The 19,879-nt window shown below is 41.2% G+C and overlaps 1 protein-coding gene across 1 annotated transcript in view; it reads right to left on the reverse strand.

Annotated features, from left to right (window-relative positions):
• LOC115472742 (niban-like protein 1) overlaps positions 1–19,879 on the reverse strand; it is a 210,298-nt gene that overhangs the window by 75,659 nt on the left and 114,760 nt on the right. The window contains exon 3 of the mRNA XM_030207126.1: positions 3,520–3,648. Coding sequence (XP_030062986.1) covers positions 3,520–3,648 — 129 coding nt within the window. The remainder of the gene's footprint in view (positions 1–3,519; positions 3,649–19,879) is intronic.

A 19,879-nucleotide genomic window follows, 5' to 3' on the forward strand; every position in this document is an offset into this window, starting at 1 on the left:
TGTTAAAATAGGATCTGTGATATCGTGCAGTTCCTGCAGCGTTACCATTTTCTGGGACATCGGCAGATCTTGTTTCGGATGTTTGGGTCCAGGAACGGATGCAAAAGCTGCCTCAATTTTATTCTGTTTCGAGGGCACGATCAGGAACAACTCTTGGGCCGAACCAGTGACAGAGCTCCAGAAAACGGCAGGCAGGAGAGGTAAGAAACTGAACACAAGTGGGAGAGTTCCTTTAGGCTACCATTCTAGTGCGCTGCTGAACCAGAAGTCCTAGTCTGCGATATCTTAACCCTTTAGTATCCAATGTTCCATCAATCTGTTCCCATATGGCTTATTACGGGAACATTGGACACGAAAGGGTTTTTAATGTATGGTCAAATGCTTACCATCTACCTCTAGATATGCTTAACCCTAGAACGCATGACGTTAAAAATATACATATTAACGTCATGGGGGCCTTTTAGGCCCCCATGCACATAATGTAGAAAAACACACTTAAATAACTTTCACAAGTTTATTTCAAAATTGCTCAATAAAATATGAATAGTGGACAACATTTTAATTATAATTTTTCACAGAAAATACCAAAAAATCTTTTTTTTCCCAAATTTCATGCAAAGACATGAAAACACACAAAAATGCATAGAAATCTATAGCAAACTAGCTGCAGCTACATTTTTATTCTAACTTTCTTTTCTATTATATTAGTCTTCCAAACAATTCTGACATGTTATTTTTTCAGAAGAGTGTTCTTTGCAAACAGTTTCCTTACAAGTGGAACAACATCGCTCAGTTTTCCTCTCTATGTTTCTTGGACACATGAAACAACGCTTTCGTTTTCTTTCTCCTGGCTCTGGAGTAATCTGAAACTGTACGCCACACCGTTTCATTGCTTCTTTAGTTTTCTTTGGCAAGCATTTCAAGTCGCTTCGCTCTATCATGTGAGGTATTACAAGCTCATGACAAAGGTCCTTCAAGAATAAGCGTCTCCTGTCCTTCCTCTGTGCATGAAATTCAGGATGAGTTTCTGTATAAATAATGAATGAATTTAGGGCTGCTACATCAAGCATATTTGAAAATAGTACTACAGGCCATCGTTTTGTTTGCCTCTTACACGAATATTCTCCCACCATCTCATCCATTTTATCTACACCTCCTTTTGTTGCAATGTAATGCAGGATGATTTCTGGTTTCAATTTTTGGTTGTTGCTTTCAACACTGCAATCGTGATGCATGGTACTGAGTAAAATTACAGATTTCTCCTTCTTTGCCTTGTAAGATACCAAAGTCGCTTTGTTATTGAATCCAAAGACACTCTCATAAAGTGCTCGCTGACGATTGTGTTTGAGTGCTGCTGGAATTTCTCGTCTGTTTTGCTTTATAGTACCAACAAGTGTAATAGCTTTTGCAAGCAGAAAATTGCCTAGTTCAACATTGGTGAAATAATTGTCCATGGTGATGTTTCTACCTGAATTGAATATTGGAACAGCAAGTGTTTTGACTATTTCAGACCCCAGATCCTTCTGCACTGGTGCACCAACCTCTTTGCCACAGTAGATTACGCCATTTATGCCATAATAATTTGCAGAATCACACATCCAGAAGATTTTTATACCGTACTTGGCTGGCTTGCTGGGCATGTATTGTATGAATTTGCAGCGTCCTCTGAACGGTACAAGTTGCTCATCTACAGTAACATTAGTACTAGGATTGTAAAGTTTTGTGCAATTTTTGATAAATATGTTCCAGATATAACTGATAGGGGCTAATTTGTCTGTTTCAAACCTCGCTGCACGAGTTCGCTTATCATCAAAGCGAATGATCCTTCTAATTTCCTCATATCTGCCCACTGACATTGTCGCCTTATAGTGTGGATCAGAAAGTGGGTCCAGAAATAATTCTCGTATTGGGACATCATACGATTTTTGACTCCCTGCCAGCAGGAAAAGTCCAATATATGCATAAAGTTCCTCTTTTGAGATATTTTTCCAGGACTTATTTTTTGCTGAAGCGATACGTCTTCCTTCTAGGTTTGAACATAATAGGACCTCTTCTGCAATATTGTCAGAAAAATAAGTACAGAATACATCTTTAGGGGTAAAGTAACTGGGACTTCCCACAGCTCCTTGAGCCTGTCTCACAATATTGTGTATTGGAGTACGTCCGACTAATGTAGGATTACTGTCCCAAAAAACATTCGTTTTGGATGTTCTACTTATCACTTCTTGAGGATCCACTAGATTCACTTCTTCATCATCAGAAGAATCACTGGATGAGGATGTTTGATTAGCTGGTGGCAGATATTCTTCATCAGACAAAGATAGTTCACTTTCATCATCGCTTTGAAACATAATCGCTTCAATCTCTTGGTCAGTCAGACACTTGGAGGAAGACTGTGCCATTGCTGACTAGATGTTAGAAAATGAAACAGATTTCCTCTCAACAGCTTATCTTATCACAGGTCCTTCAGCAATTAGCTCACAGTGTATACTGTCCTCAGTGTTCAGAGGACCTGAGGTGATGTCATGGCCTTATCACTCCCTCCAAAAATCACATGACATCCTCACATGTTATTATCCACACCCTGGCCCCTCCACCAGCATTACTGAGTACAAATAAAGTAACTTGAGACACAAACACTTCTGAGAACATGATAAAAACAGCGGGGGCCTAAAAGGCCCCCAATTCGTACAGATATAGTTTTCACCAAACAAGCATTGTTACACCATAATGCCTATGAAAAAAAATTATATGAACAACTGGATATTATCAACAATGACATACTTGAGTAATACCTTGAGTTTCAAAATTCTAACTAAAGTAATTTTGCAGATAATAGCAAAAATGTAAGCATGGGGGCCTAAAAGGCCCCCAATATGCGTTCTAGGGTTAAACAAAATTTGTTGTTTAAGAAAAATGTCCCTAAAACCTGAGGCAAAAGAAACTTTCTGTTTGTGTGCGACCACTGAGAAAATAAGATGTCATGGAAGGTTTAGCCAATCTAATGAAATTCTCATCACCTGACAGCACCTTTTAAAAAATTCTTGCATCTGAAGGAAGATGCAAGAGAGTCACAAACCTAGAAAAATCAACACCATTTTTTCCCTTGTTACTCTGCCTCTTCCAGTATAGAACCTCTTCCTTCTCCCCCAGGATCAACCAAAGGAAGATTGCCAAAGCTAAGCCAATCCTGACACCCAGAAACAGAATGGTCTTAGAAATCATGGTCTTGAATGTACCTTCAGATGTGATGACTACTGTTAAATTAATACTCAAGTGAGGCAGCTGATAAGGAGGTTTGGTTAGATGGTATTAATGAACTCTTACAATCGACTTCTTGATAACTCCAGAGACGGGTGACTTCCTGTGTGAGTAGCTTTAAAACATTTTATTTTAAAAGCAGGAAAGACAGAATAAGAGAGTAGGGAAGAAAGGAGTGAATGAAAATGAAATGAGAAAAGGAGAAAAGGCAACAAGAGAAAAAAAGAATGTGGGGAGAGGGAGACAGACCAAATTTACCATTTGGCTCTCATACAACACCAGACCATAATGGCTTGGGACAAGGCAGAACCGGTTCCTCCATTTCTTGTTGTCTTCCAAGTATTGGAACAGATTCCCTGAAAATATAATTCCATCCTCCAGAAGCGCCTAGGAAAGAAAAAAGCAGCAAGATTTTAAAAAAAGGGCATTAACATAAGAAAACACAAAGCAAAGGCGCAGCAGCGTACAGCAAAACTTCTGATCTCTAACCAATTGGCTTGTTCGGAGCCACAATGGTATGGATAGTTATTTAAGGTCAGAGCCAAACACTACTACTTAATTCCTCCCTTTATATATTTGTTTTTTTAAGTTTTTGAATTAGGACCATAATTTTCTTAGGGCCCTGTTTACTAAGGCGTGTTAGCCTCTGGAACGTGTCATGGACATTACTCAAGACAGACTCCTGGTGACCTAATTCAGGGCACTTGGGTGTAAGATTCTGAATGGAGCTCTGGGCTAGGACCAACACTGCAATGACCATTCCGGGTATGTTGGAGAATTTGAAGTCAGGTAAAGAGAATACCTGCATGGCTGCAAAGTTAAGAGTCACAGCGCTAGATCCCAGTACTGGTTCCATTGAACCAAAGTACAAAAGGATTGAGGAAACTGCTGTCAAATCAATCAAGCAATCAAAAGTCCCCTCAGAGCACAAGCCCCTGCATGTTCTCTATCTTTTAACCTTTCCCCTTTACTCCCAAGCAACGGCTGTCTCTACCCTACCTCTCTCCAGTTTACCAGCCCACAAGATAGTGACAGCCCCTCCAAAGTACACCTTCAGTGCCACTGGTTCTGGGAGCCTTACAGTCAAGGCAACTGCCTGCCTCCCACTTCCTCAAGACAATGAATGGCACGAAGACTGCATCTTTTATTCCCAAAACAACAAAAACTACTACTGACAGGATGAAAGAAATCCAAGTTAGAGTTGTCCTTTCTATATCAGTGAGTGAAGCTTTAGAACAGATTTGCCTCTGGAAATCTGGAGAATACCACTATACTATGCTTTTCAGTATTAAAGTCATTTTTACTTGTTGAGAAAGATGTTTTATAGTGATGATGATGGTTGTATTTTACATTAAAATTCATAGATGTTTTTATTGTAATTCTCCTAATGAAGGAATTTTAGTTTGTAAATCCACTTAGAATCTGCTTTGAACTTAGCGGAATATAAGTATCATGTGGTATAGTATAGTAAATAGTATGGTTACGTCTGAAAGAGGAAACTGCTAATAAATGAGCAACCTGGTATTTTTAATAATCCAGCTTGTGCCAATGACCTTGTGTGTACTAAATGGTTTCCTTGGAGAAGAGGAAGTAGACCACTTCAGAGCTCTACCACAATAAAATGCAACTAAGCTGCCAGTCAAAGCAAACAAAATAATGAACTCCTCCTCTTTTTTTAAAAAATGTTATACCAAAGATCGATAGCTGATGGAAGGGGCTTATTTTCAAAACAGAAAAATGTGCATCAGCACAAAGCAGTCAAACATCCAAATCGCATTTAAACCCCAACATTTTAAAGACATTACTTTGTATGCAATCCGTCCAAATTACAAGAGGGTGTGCTGGGGTAGGATATGGACGTTCCCAAAACTTGGATGTTTTTCTGCCATAATGGAACAAAGAAAAGTGTCCAGGGCTAAAAGTTAAGACGTTTTGGTGTAGACCTGTTTCAATCACGACTAAGTCACAAAAAGGTGCCCTAAATGACCAAACGAACACTGGAGGAATTAAGGCGTGATGCCCCCTTACTCCTCCCCCAGTAGTCACTGGCCCCCCTCCCACCCCCCAAAAATGTGAAAGAAACAGTACATGCCAGCCTCTATGACAGCGTCAGATGTTATGGCCAGTCCTATTAGAGCAGCAAGCAGCTCCCTGGAGTAGCCTAGTGGTAGGTGCAGTGCACTGTAGAAAAGGGAACCCAGGCCCATATCCCACTCTAACTGTTACATTTGTGGTGGAAAGTGTGAGCCCTCCAAAACCCTACTGTACCCACACATAGGTGACACCTGCAGATCTTAGGAGTATTTGTAGTGGTGTACACAGTTGAATACAAAATGTTTTTGGTGGGTTTTGGAGGGCTCACCATATAATATAAGCAAATAACAGGTGAGATAAGTACCTGGGACCTTTTATGTGAAGTCCTCTGCAGTACCTCCTAGGGTGCCCCATTGCTCTGCTGGGATGTCTGTGTGGCCAGACTACTAAGAATGCTGTCACACACCCCCCCCCCCCCCCCCCCCACCCCTGCCAATACATCCCAAAGGCTTGTTTTTGTGTGTTTTTCCCTTGGACATTTTTTTTTCTTTCAAAAATGGTCCAAAAAAAAAAATAGAAGCACTGATCATAAAAACATTTACAAATGGCCATTTTCAAAACAAAAAGACAGACATTTTTCTGATTCATAAATGTCTGTGTTCGCCACTTGAGTTTTGGACATTTTCAGCAAAAAGTCCAAAATCATATTTAGACGTCATATCAAAAATACACCTCAAAATCTCTTTGTAACAGAGCAAATCCACATTAAATGATGGTTATGAATCACCGGTCCTGGCCCCTGGCATGCATCTCCCCAATTTACCCAAAGTGTGAAAAAACACAAGTAGTTGAAAAGGGGGAGTCCAAAAAGGAGATTCTTATGCTGAGGCTTTTGCCAACCTGAAAAGGTGCCTACATGTTCTAATAGGGAGTGGAGGAATAACTTATATTAAGGAAGAGAAAGAAGACCCAGGCCTAAAGAGGATGCAATGACATTTTATTTGTATTTAATTTTGGTCATTACCTTATACTTTAGTATGCTACTGCTTGAAGGCAACAGTTAATGCAGAAGGCTCAACGTGCAGTGTGGGGGTGGGCATACCAGATAGACACCTCCCAGGAAAAGACCAATTACTGCCTGGGGTGTGATAGGTTAGTATTATCCATAAAGGGGATGTTTAAGGATTTGCTTGCATTTTATCAGACATGGTAAAGAAAGGCATTCAAATGAAAATCTTTTTAACTTTAAGCAACTTTTATTCAACAAATGAATAAAAATACAGTAATTCAAACAGAAACATCTGTAGTTCAATACTTTTAACAAGTTTCATTCCTAACCCTAAAGCCCCACCTCCCACCCAACCCTTCATATTCATCTTTAAGATTTAATGGCTTTTATTCAGAATGAAGGTAAACTGTCAGCAAACAGTCGCCCAATAGTTCTTGCCAATGTCATTAGTCTGTTATGTAGTAATGAGAAGACAATGAAAAAACATTGGACAAAACACCTCACAGCACTAAACTGAGTAAATGTAGAATCCCAGTGCGGTCCTGTTTATGCAGTTATTCTAGCCGGTTAAGGGGCCCTTTTACAAAGCTGTAGGAGGAATAACGTGCGGGTAGCACGCACCGAATTGGCACTACTCTCAGGGTAGTACATGTGCCTGGCAGTAATTCTGAATTTGGCGCATGCCAAATCCCAGGGTAGAATCAGCCATATTGGCGTGCACTGCAGTTCCAGCTTAGGTGCTAACCAGGTATTTTCAGCAGCATTCTCCAGTTAAGTGCAATTGAATATGCCCAGACACGCGATTTAAACAGCCAGAAGCCATTTCTGCCTGTTTATCACTTTGAATATCTACCCTATAATATTTAAAATGGAGCAGCATTTTCAGACCCTTTCAGTCTCACAGCATATTACAACAGACCCAGTTCAGCGTTGCAGGATGTGTGCATACGATGATGAAAAGCAGCAAGTGGGATGCTAGGATCTCATCCCAAAGACCAGGGGTGTAGGAGCACCTTATTGGTTGAAAGGCCAAACAAACTAATTTCTAACCCTACCCCCAAACTCTCTAGTTGCTGATGCAGTTTTAGGCAAAATATTGCTAGGGTCATGCTCTAGTGACCCATCCCATTCCACTGCTTATGCAAAAGGCACAAAAAAAACAGTAGAGATGATCAGAGAAATGAATGGTGTATAGCTGATTTTTATTAGTCGATTCTAAAATGCATGGAATCTCACGCAGATAGCTAATTTACTGCCGGGCACCTCAGTGCATCCCAATTAAGTGCATTAGTAAAAGGACTCCTTAGTAATGTTACCCTCAATGTGGAATAATAATGCCTCACTTGCAGTAGTAAAACATGCATCAGGAATATGTACTCATGTCTGAATGATGACTATCGAACACCATGATGGTGGTTGGGAGGCAGGGATAGTGCTGGGCAGACTTATACGGTCTGTGCCAGAGCCGGTGGTTGAGAGGTGGGGCTGGTGGTTGGGAGGCGGGGATAGTGCTGGGCAGACTTATACAGTCTGTGCCAGAGCCGGTGGTTGGGAGGCGGAGCTGGTTGGTTGGGAGGCGGGGATAGTGCTGGGCAGACTTATACGGTCTGTGCCCTGAAGAGCACAGGTACAAATCAAAGTAGGGTATACACAAAAAGTAGCACATATGAGTTATCTTGTTGGGCAGACTGGATGGACCGTGCAGGTCTTTTTCTGCCGTCATCTACTATGTTATGTTATGTATGATGACTTTGTGGTTCTTCTGCTTGTGGTTTATGCCAAAGGCACTACAGGATCTGGTTTCCACAGTAGTGCAGATACTGCAGGGTGAAATTTAAAGGCAAAGGCAGAGTCTATGGTAGCCTGGGAAATCAGGTCTAGCTGTAAACAGTGGCACATACCCTTACCTTGCTGCAGGCCCTGTAAGCCTGACAAGTCACAAGGTAGAAAGACAAATCAAAGAAAGATGTGAGGACCTGAGGGGAGGAGGCAGAAAATCCAGCAGACACAGGAATATATGGATGCTGAAGTCAAAACACTAGTGAGTCATAACCTTCTCCCAGAGCTCTTAGAAAGACGGCAGAGGAGGAATTCAGTCTGATAGCCGTTTACATTTTAAATTATCAGTGTACCTTTGTTTCTAAATGTGTCTTCCGTGAATGTGCTTAAAACATAATGCTGTGATGTGTCCTACAGCAGAACAATACCTTTAAGATGTTATACAAGGAGAGACAGAATACAGGGAGCAAAAGTTTCTAAGTGCTCAGGGTAAGGTTGCTGCAGAGATGTGTGATTCAGGGCATGATAGGAGGAAGAAAAAATATCTGAAAATGGAAGGCACATAATTGAAAATGAGAGAGAGAGAGATGGAAAGTCTTCAGCCTCCTGCTCAGACCTCACCCACAAACTTCTTCCCTAGGTTCCCCCTGCAATGAAAGCAAGCACTTCCCACTTTGACTGGTCTGTCTCACATGTTCCTGCTCCGTGTAGCCCAAAAACGGGCTCTTTCCGCCTAGGTCCAGAGGATTTCATCAGGTACTGCAGCAGCCCCACTTCCAGAAGCTGATGTAATAAGTTGTGTCCCAAAGCTGAACCCACAGTTTCTAACCACATGTTAATGAAGAAAAAAAAAAAAAATTAAAAAAAAATAGGTTTTAGTGCACCCAATGCTGTAATCAAAGTGTCTTCAAACAATCTGCACACAAAATGTGAAAACATGGACAAGCAGGCCTCTACCATGGACACATGTGCACACAGACATGCATAAGCAGCCAAATCAATATTTTGCACACAATTGCATCAGCTCCTGGAGTTGTATGTTTGGAATATGTGGTATAGTAAACTTTTATTAAACAAACATATATTATCCCCTGGATTCTATATATGGTGCCCAAATGTTGGTGCTGCTCGAAGATGCACGCAGAAATTAATTGGCTTTCAAGCAATCAGCAGGGTTCAGGTCTGGACTGTTAGGGGGTCACAAGTCTGGCAAAATGAAATCCCGAGTCATTCTCTGCAACAGCTGAATGTTTCATGAGCACGATGAGCAGGTGCACTGTCTTGCTGAAAGGCAAACATTGCCAGTGATATGCCAAATTGACAGTGGCAGTTGCTGTGACAGCCAAACTTCACGATAGAGTGGAGGAGTAGTCTAGTGATTAGTGGAGCAGGCTTTGGTCCTGGGGAGCAGAGTTCAATTCCCACTCTGGGCAAGTCACTTAACCCTCCATTGCCTCAGGTACAAAATAAGTACCTGTATATAATACGTAAACCACTTTTATTGTAACCACAGAAAGGAAGTATATCAAGTCCCACATTCCCTTTCCCATTAATCTTTGCATCTGGGATGATGAAGAAAAGCTCCGTGCATCCCATTTTGGACACCTCAACAGAGACTATGACCAATTTGATGAATGTCGAGCAAGTACATGGAAGACAATCGGCAGCAAAATCATGCTTCTTCATTGCATTCTGTGTGTAAAGGCGGTCATTTTGGTTGTTGATAGGTGGCTTAACCATGATAATTTTCTCATCTGTAAGCCAAAGGAAAATCGATAGCATGTGGGGGGGAACTTGTAAAAGGAGTTTCTTGGACCGTGTCATTTAAGCAATATGGTTGCTCTTAGTCAGCGGTTGCGCTCGCCTCCATTCAAGACACACCTTCAACTAAGAAATGCCAGTTGCTTGACTAATTTGATGAATGGACTTGTGCTGAGTCAAGAGTATGCACCTAACACTCACAAGTTCTTCAAATGTTGCAATGTTTTCTTCAGTGTTAACTGAGAAGGCCCTTCCTGACTTGCGATCAGCTGAGCCCGACTCTCACAATTTCTTCAAAACATAATTCTATGCTTACCCTCTTCCACCTCTTTTCTGGAAGCTCTTGCACCAATCTATGAGAACCATAACCCTTCTCCAAATACAAATTTTTAATAAGGATCAGATCCTCCTGACTGAAAACTATAACTCTTCATGTTTAAAGCAAAAGGGCATCTGCGCATATCATGACAATAACCACTAGAGGTGTGTGTGGTATGGTATATGAAGTTTAAATGAAAAGTAATGCTTCCATCTCCATAATTTATCAACAGATGGTAGCACTAATACGCTGGTCAAGTTCACTTATTTATTTATTACACAGTTTCTATACTGCGTTATCAAACTTTCTAGGCAGTTCACAATTTTCAGATACACAATAAAAACAGATCAATAAACACCACTTGCTCTTCCAGCAAAACACTTATTCTTTGAAATCTCTTTCTTCACCTCAACTGGCGAGAAATGTCTGTGTGAAGAGGCTGTTTTGCTATTGCTTGTGAAATGGAAGCATGCAGTGAGAGTGTTCATTTATGTGATTTCAGCAACGTGCCATCAAAGAAATTAGAACTTCTGACTTTTGAAAGAGTCCCTCCAACTGAAATTCACTGCTGCATGAAAGTTGTTTATAGTGATGACTGTGCTGATGGTGTTGATGTGAGTACTGTAGGTCACTGGGCCAAAAAATGTAAAGTGATCAAAAATGAAGTGGACAACCAAGACAGCAATAGATGAGTCTCACATGAGAAAGGTTGACAAACTCAAACTCATTATATTACATTACAACCCTGAAAACTTTGAATGAATGAATGAATGACTGTAGTGTTTCATGCTGTGTGAGGCTTAGCATTATCATGTTGCAACAAAATTTCCTCCTTGTGCTTCCAAACTCTTCTCAAAGGCAATTGCAAAGATGGGTCTCACAATCTTACTCTATCCGCCATACAGCCCAGACTTAACACCACACAATTTCCATCTTTTTCTAAAATTGAATGAATACCTTCGGGAGCATCTGTTCAAATAGAATGAAGAGGTGGAAATGAATGTGGGCAACTAGTTGAAGTGATATGATGTGCAGTTCTTTTGGGATAGCTTTAGAAACCTTGTCCATCGTTGACAGAAATGTGTGATGAATGGAGGTGACTACGTAAAAAAGTGTATATAATAAGAGCAACAGAAACAATCCTCTTATCTGCTACTCTCTATGCTATTTCTCCCTATTTCGCTTCTAACAATACTTTATTCTCTATAGCATTTCTCCCCCTTAATATGCCATCATCCCCATCAATCCCTGCTCATTGGTGAAAACCAATTCCCTGTTACGCACCACATCACTTACAAGATTATAATCCTAACCTTCAAAGTTCTCTATTCGGGTAACTGTCAAGCCTCTTAAGACTTGTTAACTGTAAAGTCTCAATATCTTGAAGTATAACCTTGGCACACCAGAACACACCTGAAGTCTCTTTCTTTTCTGAAGTTTCCTTTATTGAATAAATACAGATAATTTACTCACAGTCAGATGTTCAGAAGTGTTGCCCCAGGGCACAGAGACTCCGTAATTCTGAGAGCTGTATCAGTGGTTGGAGGTAGAAATCTGAGGAGAGGCAGCTTTATTGCAGAGGTGAGCGAATAGTTGAACAGGCAGAAGGAAGTAGCTCAGAGCTGGGTGACTGGAGAGTGCAATATCTCATTAGGAAGATATATTAAAGGTAAAAAACCAAGTTCGTTCCAGGGAGTTTTAGCAGGACAAGTGCTCTCTGAAGCAAGATGGAGAATGCCTCATGGCAAGGGGGAGGGAGAGGCTAAGAATGGCTCACACAGGCCCAGGGAGGAGGGGGTAAATAGACCAATGGGAACACAGCCTGCCGTCGGGTAGCAAGGGGTGGTCCTAGAGGACAGCCCTTGGTTGGAGGCTAAGGTCATACCTGGCTGACCTTCTAGGCCAGAGATAGTAAGGATGACCAGGAAATGATAGCAGGAAGATAAAGGAGCCAAGCTTGGCTGAGAAAGAGAGGAGGTCTGGGCAGCAGCACAACCAATGGTAACAGTTCTTCTACAGACAGGCAGGGGTGGCTGCATTACCTGTGAACTACGTTACACACAATGCATTGCTCACGTATCTTTGCAGTGAGAACTGCAGCAATGAAAATCCTTAGAAGTGAGAATAACAGCAGAGGCATTAAACACATTTTAGGATCACATTATAAACTAGTGCGAGGCTGTCAGAGGACAGAACAGTAACCCCCTCTACTTATCCTGTTTGCTAATTCCTTATCAACATGCTAGAACTCTACATTTCGCTAATCATAAGCTATTAACAGTCCCTTCTTTTCAACACATCTGCTTTGATAACATCTGTACAAGAATTTTTAGTGTGAATGGTCCTGCACTCTCGAGTTCACTATCTTTACACCTTCGATTAGAACATGCTCTCGACAATTTTAAGACTGGGCTGAAAACTTTTATGTTTAGGGATGTCTAATGTTTAAATTAAAACTTTTTATAATGCCTTATCTATTAAAACAGGTCAAAGCAGTTTCCACTTCTAAAATATTAACGTGCAAAGAAAAAAGAATTCCAGTTTCTGATAGGAAAGAAACAGCTAATCTGAGATCCAAACACTCTAAAAACAGCAAACACATACAAAAAAAAAAAAAAAAAAAAGGGAAAAAGGAACCACTTCAGCCAAATGTCAGGGCACAGAAATGTGTTTTTAGTAGAGCTTTGATGCCTTTGGGTAGGAGTCAGCATTGTTTCCTGTGACATTGCTAGAGTTTGGGATGCGCAGATGTTCTGGATTGGGTCTGCACGATATGGTTTCCTTCCTTATTACAGTTCTTTTTCTTTCTTGTTCAATTACAATTACACTACAGTAAACCACTCAGAAGGAGTGTCGATGGTGAGGTATATCAAAATAAACTGAAGTTTCAAGCATTATTTTCATTTTGTATTCATTACAATAATCTTCATTTAAATAAAAGTTATAGAGGGCTGGCATTACTTTTTATTTAACTCCTGCGTGCAGGAATGTGTGTGTAACCTCTATGTAATCCGTTGTGCACAGTTTTCTTGTGCACTAAATTCCTTTGAGTATACCACAGCCTCAGTAATGCAGAAATTTTTGCAGAACCTGCAACAAGCCTCTTACACTATTACATCAGCCTCCCAGTGTTTCAGCCAAGGTCATATCATCCTTGGGGCTGAACTGCTGACTGGAATCATTGCCGATTCTAAATCAAGAATCTCTCCGTCTCTCTCACTCACGTTGTTTTCTTAAGAAAATATTTTCCTCTCCATAATTGTGGCTCTGAAGGCTGTATCCTTGTTTTTCTGTCTGAACAATGCAATCCCATACACCATCTCCTCCCAAAAATCACTGGCATGTACAAGAAACTTATTTATATCTGTCGACTGAAAGAACACCCTTTTCTTCTGATGAAATAGTACCGTAAGAGCTTGGGAGACACCTCTTTACTCTTTCACAACAACTTTCAATAGGGAGGGAGGGAGGGTGGGTGGCTAAGCATGGTGTTTTTTTTATCTTCTCTGTAAACCCTCTGTGTCATTTTTTTTTTTTTTTGAAAGATTATTCTTTCTGGTAGTTTGTAAATCATCTGTGCTTCACATGGCAAATAGGCTCTTCTTTCCAAAGTTTGATCTTAGAAAGCCCCCCCTTATAGTTGCTAAAACACAGGAGCAGAAATTTAACCATGCATGCTCCTGGGATGGCCTAAACCCATCCAATTTTTCCTCAGGCCTAACCAGCTGCCAGGCACAGCCTCCATGTAGCTGGCATGGATCACTAAGCCCCACTGAGCATGTTCCTGTTGCCAGCACCTGTGGCTCAATATGTCAATATGCTACCGCTGACTGATGAGCTTTACAGACTGGAAGAAGTTCTGCATTTCTTCAACTGGCAGGGCTTGGGGATCCCCACCAGTTAAGCTAATGGGGGAGCAAAGGAAGGCAGAGAAAACGGGGGAACCTAGTGCTTATTCATGTTAATCATAGCCCCCCCCCCCCCAAACACTCATGTCCGGCTACACTACTACATAGGATGCCTTTTCAGAAGCATCTATACATGGATGTAGCGGTATTTACACATGTAGACTGGCTGTACTTGTAAACTGCAATTTCAGAAAATTGCTATTTGCATGTGTAGCTCTCCAGGTCATTGAGGTTTCATGGGGGGCATGGCTTGGACAGGCCAAAAAAGTATAAACATTTCCCACTGGAATATATGTATATATGCAACAATTTCGCCATCATCTTTAGTACCTGCTCCAAGGCGCACACAGATTTACCAGTAACAAAAGGCGAGCAGAAGATTGTTTTAAAACTCTGTTGAGACGTCTATGGTTACATATATTTATCAACGAGAGCAGAATGACCCTGATGCAGGCTTAAGTCGAAACATGGCCAAGTAGGGTTTCCCCTCAATAAAATTTGATATCTGACTTTTTTGGCGACTCCTTCCTTTGACCACCTCTGCTATCTTTGTTGGCACACAGATTTATAACATTTCAGCAAAAGATTTCAATAGGAGTTAAGAAGGAAATAGCCCTTACTTCTTAGTTATTTTTTGTCTGTTTGTCTTTACTGTGTAAAAAAAATATGTTTGGCAGTTTGTGAAAATTGACCAAATATACACACAAGTGCTGGCATTTATACCTAGAAGTTACAGTCACTAGTTCCACATATATTCACAGGCAGAGCATTGCTACCCTTTTTTCTACATGCAGCTTTGTGAAATCACTGTTCCTGCTGGATATGTCAGCAAACAAGCATCTGGCAAAACCGTTGTAAAATACTGGGGTAACTGTGTGACCTGACCTGGACATTCCAATTCCCCACTTTGGGCGCTACACAAAAATGGTTCCAGTTTGTCCTGGGGAGCCCACATCCAGTCAGGATTGTAGATTATCCGCAATAAATATTTTTGAGAAGCAAATTTCTCATTATCCTAAAAACCCAGGGAAGATTTAGGACCCACAATCTTGGGATAACTTCCACTGCAAGCACACAGTCACATGAGCATCAACACTTTATAAGAAAGAATTGCCACATAGAATAAGTGCAGTGCAGACACTAACAGGAGCTTCAATTTTTTTTTATTCATTTTTTTAAAACAGATTTCAATCCTTTGTGTGCAAACCCTTTTCTACAATGTGTTGTTTTGGTAAGGCAGTTGAGTGTCAGTGCTGTATGCAGATCTATACAGGCATCTTTCTGTACTTATCCCAAGCCCTCTTCAGTTCCATGGCTCTGTTGCTACCACCACCTCCACAGCCCTTTCTGAGAGGAAATATTCTTTTTTAATGTTGCTTCTGAGTCTATCCTTTTGGAACTTTGTATCCTTATACTGCATGTGTTCCTTGGATTGGCAGGGAAACTGCTGAGGTAGCATATAGGCCAAACCATCGTTTCATAGCAACTCCTGGATGAGGTTCTGGAAGAAATCCCAGGCCTCAACCCATAACCACAGAACTATCACTGTGGTGATTAGGCTGGATGTCCAGTGACGAGATAGTAGGTTGCCAGGCCAAAAGAAAAAGTTGGAAGTATGTCTGACAATTGTACAGAAGCTCCATCTGAGCAACAACAGATAAAGAAAAATCTATCACTAGGTTTTGCATTAATAAATTAGAGTTTGTTCACATGCTTTCCAACAAATGCAATCTTGAATTACATAGAAGGGATCCCTGTTCCTCCACTGGTACAATAACTCTCCAATCAATCAATCAAGAAATGAAGACAATTTACCAAATTTGGCATGCAGAAAGAAAATGTGATTCGAGTAGTTACAAAAAAACAGTATCAGTTCCTCCAACAATTCACCATGAAACTGTTACAGAATGTTGGCCATCACTCTATTCCCAACACTCTCCAGCAGTCTGATCCAAAGCAACATAGGAAGACAAGAGAAAATAACCGAGGCAGCTCTGAAGAATGACACCAATAGGCACTTTCCTAGCCATCTCCACCAAACTTTCAAACACACCCTACACATACATTCTCACATTCATCTGTACCCCCAGACTAAGCCCCCTCAGACTTCCCCAATACCCTGTAAACCCCAACACCACTATCATACAGTGCTCCTACATATCTACCTACCTGTCCATTATACTTTCTCACATATCCACACTTCTGTATCTTCACATCGACCATTATCACCCCTTCCACAAAGCCACTGGAAACCCTTCACATTGGTTCGTTGATTCAAGTTATAATTGACAACAGATTAACTTTTGAACCACAGGTAAATGCTCTAGTGAAAACTTGTTTCTATGCTCTTAGGCAATTCCACGCTATTTGTCCATTTCTGGACCACTCATCACAAATCAAATTATTACTCACTTTAGTTATCTCAAGATTCGACTATTGTAATACTGCATATAATAATAATAATAAAACTATTTATAACCCACTATATCTGCAAGAGTCTAAGCGGTGAACAAGACACATACAAAGTATAAAAGGACAAAACAATAAAAATTATTTCTCTACTCGACAACTATAAAAATTACTATATTACTCTAACAATAAAACATACAGCAGTTTAGATTTGTGTAGTATGAAATAATATCATACATCATCAGGCTAATTTACGAAAGAGAAAGACGCCCATCTTTTGACACAAATCGGAAGACGGGCATCCTTCTCACAGGGTCACCCAAATCAGTATAATCGAAAGTCGATTTTGGGCGTCCCCAACTGCTTCCATCGCAGTTCACGGGAGTATGTTGGAGGCGTAGCAAAGGTGGGACTTGGGCGTGCCTACACATGGACGTCCTTGACCCATAATGGAAAAAAAAAAGGACATCCCTGACGAGCACTTGGACGACTTTACTGGTCCTGTTTTTCTTACAACCAAGGCACAAAAAGGTGCCTGAACTGAGCAGATGACCACCGGAGAGAATCGGAGATGACCTCCCCTTACTCCCCCAGTGGTCACTAACCCCCTTCCACCCTCAAAAATATCTTTAAAAATATTTTGTGCCAGCCTCAAATGTCATACTCAGGTCCATGACAGCAATATGCAGGTCCATGGAGCTATTTTAGTAGTGCAGTGCACTTCAGGCAGGCGGACCCAGGCCCATCCCCCCCCACCTGCTACACTTGTAGTGGTAAATGTGAGCCCTCCAAAACCCACCACAAACCCACTGTAACCACATCTAGGTGCCCCCTTCACCTGTAAGGGCTATGATAGTATGATAGTGGTGTACAGTTGTGGGTAGTGAGTTTTGGGGGGGGGGGATTTGGGGGGCTCAGCACACAAGTTAAGGGAGCTATGTACCTGGGAGCAATTTATGAAGTCCACTGCAGTGACCGGTTGGTGTCCTGGCATGTCAGGGAGACCAGTGCACTACGAATGCTGGCTCCTCCCACGACCAAAGACTTGCATTTGATCGTTTCTGAGGTGGATGTCCTTGGTTTCCATTATCGCCGAAAATCTGAAACAACAAAGTCTAGGGACGGCCATCTCTAATGACAACCTAAATTTCAGGATTTGGGCGTCCCCAACCGTATTATCTAAACAAAAGATGGACGTCCATCTTGTTTCGATAGTATGGGTTTCCCCGCCCCTCCATCGGGACGTTTTGCGAGGACGTCCTCAGCAAAACTTGGGCGTCCCTTTCGATTATGCCCCTCCAAGGGAACCAAAGGCCTGAAAAAATAAATGAGTTTTTAAAGCTTTTTAAAACTGATCCATATTCTGTATTAATCGAATTTCAATGGGCAGCGCATTACATAATTTCAGACCTTTGATATAAAAATAGATCTACATTCTTCCAAATAAACCTGATGAAATGAAGGCACATCAAGTAGCAGTTTCTGAGATGATCTCAGAGAATGAGCACGTTGACAGTATCTTAGAGTGGCACTAAGAGTTGGTGAGATATTACCATTTAATATTTAAAAATTTTAAATTTAATACAAAATTTTACAGTAAAACAGTGCAGTGATTTCAAGATTAGAGTAACATGATCATAACGGGAACCTCCTTTAATCACTCGGGCTATAGTATTCTGAACAACTTGTAATGCCTTCAGCATAGTACCGGTAATCCCCATTAACAAGCCGTTGCAGTAATCTAACACTAGAAAAACTACAGACTGCACAATTTTATGGAAGATTTCGGCAGAGACAAGTGATCTACTACGCCGTACAACCCTTAATTTATAAAATACTTTTGCTATTATATTTCCAACTGTACAGAGCTTGGCCATCAGAATCCTCTGTCATGCTAGTCGCTATGATCAGGCCTCGCCTCTTTTAATGCAATATCACTGGCTGCCAGTTGCCTATAGGATAAGATTTAAAGTCCTTACCTTAGCTCACAAGACTCTAGACTCTGGTACTCCTCTATTTTCTCATATCATTCCTTACACCCCGTCCCTGCACGCTTCGTTCATTAGATGACTGCTGATTTCATCTTCCCTCCGTGTCCTCTGCTCATCTTGAATCTACCCGCTCCTCTGCGTTTTTTCTACCTAGCACCATCTCTCTGGAATTCCCTTTCTAAGCATTTACAGCTGGAGCTGTCTGCTTAAAATTTAAAGCCGGCCTAAGACTCACCTGTTCTCAACCACCTTTGAAACATGACTCACTGGACCATCCTACTCCTAAGTCATTGTCCACCAAAACCAACAGTGTCTCTCTTATCTCCTCTCTCTTAACCTCCCACAGTCTATTCCTTTCTATCTTTTCTTTAACTTTTTCTGTTTATATTGTAGTTCTTTTTCATACTTTTTACATTTCCAGACAATATTCAAAATGCTTTAACTGGCCAGAAATGGCCGCCGACCGGTTAAATTGCTTTTTTGTGGCTATCCGGTCATTTTCAGCAGCACTTAACCGGTTATCATAGCTGAAAATAACCGGTTAGTGATGAATTCAAAAGTGGCTAATTCATGGGCATTCAAGGGGTGGATTCAGGTTATGTGCCAATATTCAGCTCCTCACTGCATAAGTAAACCACTTAAAATCGGACCACATAAATAGCAGTCCTATCCTTAAGCAGTTTGGCTTATGCGGTGAGGGGGCTGAATATTGACATAACCGGCTATGAGTTAGCCATCTAACCCCCCCCCCCCCCCCCCCCCACACACAAAAAAAAACCCGGATATTCATTGCTGAAGTCCAGACAAGGCCTGGCATTGAATATCTAGGAATAATGCTGGTGGCAGTCAGCAAAAGACTCACTGCTGCTGACTGAATATCGGCCGGTTTGTCTTTATTGTATACCACTTTGCTGATTTTATGAAAAGCAGTATATTACAAAAAAAAAAAGTATAAACCGTAGCCTCCACCACTCCCCCCTCCCTCCAAGATCCACCCCTTCAAGTATATGCTGGCAGGATTTCCTAAAGTTGTGTCTCTACATGCTTTCTCTACTTGTTAAATCAACCAGCATGAGCTTCTAGGAGGAGTAGCCTAGTGGTCAATGCAGTGGACCTTGATCCTGGGGAACTGGGTTCAATTCCCACTGCAGCTCCTTGTGACCCTGGGCAAGTCACCTAACCCTTTGTTGCCCAAGGTACAAATAAGCACCTGTATGTAATATGCAAACTGTTTTGAATATAGTTGCAAAAAAACATAGAAAGGCAGTATATCATATCCCATTCCCTTTCCGAGACTATACCTGCCCTTTGAAAGGTGTTGAGAAATCCAGAGGAAGGATACTGGGAACTGAATTATACCAATGGCATGAAATGCAATTAAGGGTGAGAAACACTGTGGTGCACCTGC

The sequence above is a fragment of the Microcaecilia unicolor genome, chromosome 6, assembly GCF_901765095.1.
Source record: "Microcaecilia unicolor chromosome 6, aMicUni1.1, whole genome shotgun sequence".
Lineage (NCBI taxonomy): Eukaryota > Metazoa > Chordata > Amphibia > Gymnophiona > Siphonopidae > Microcaecilia > Microcaecilia unicolor.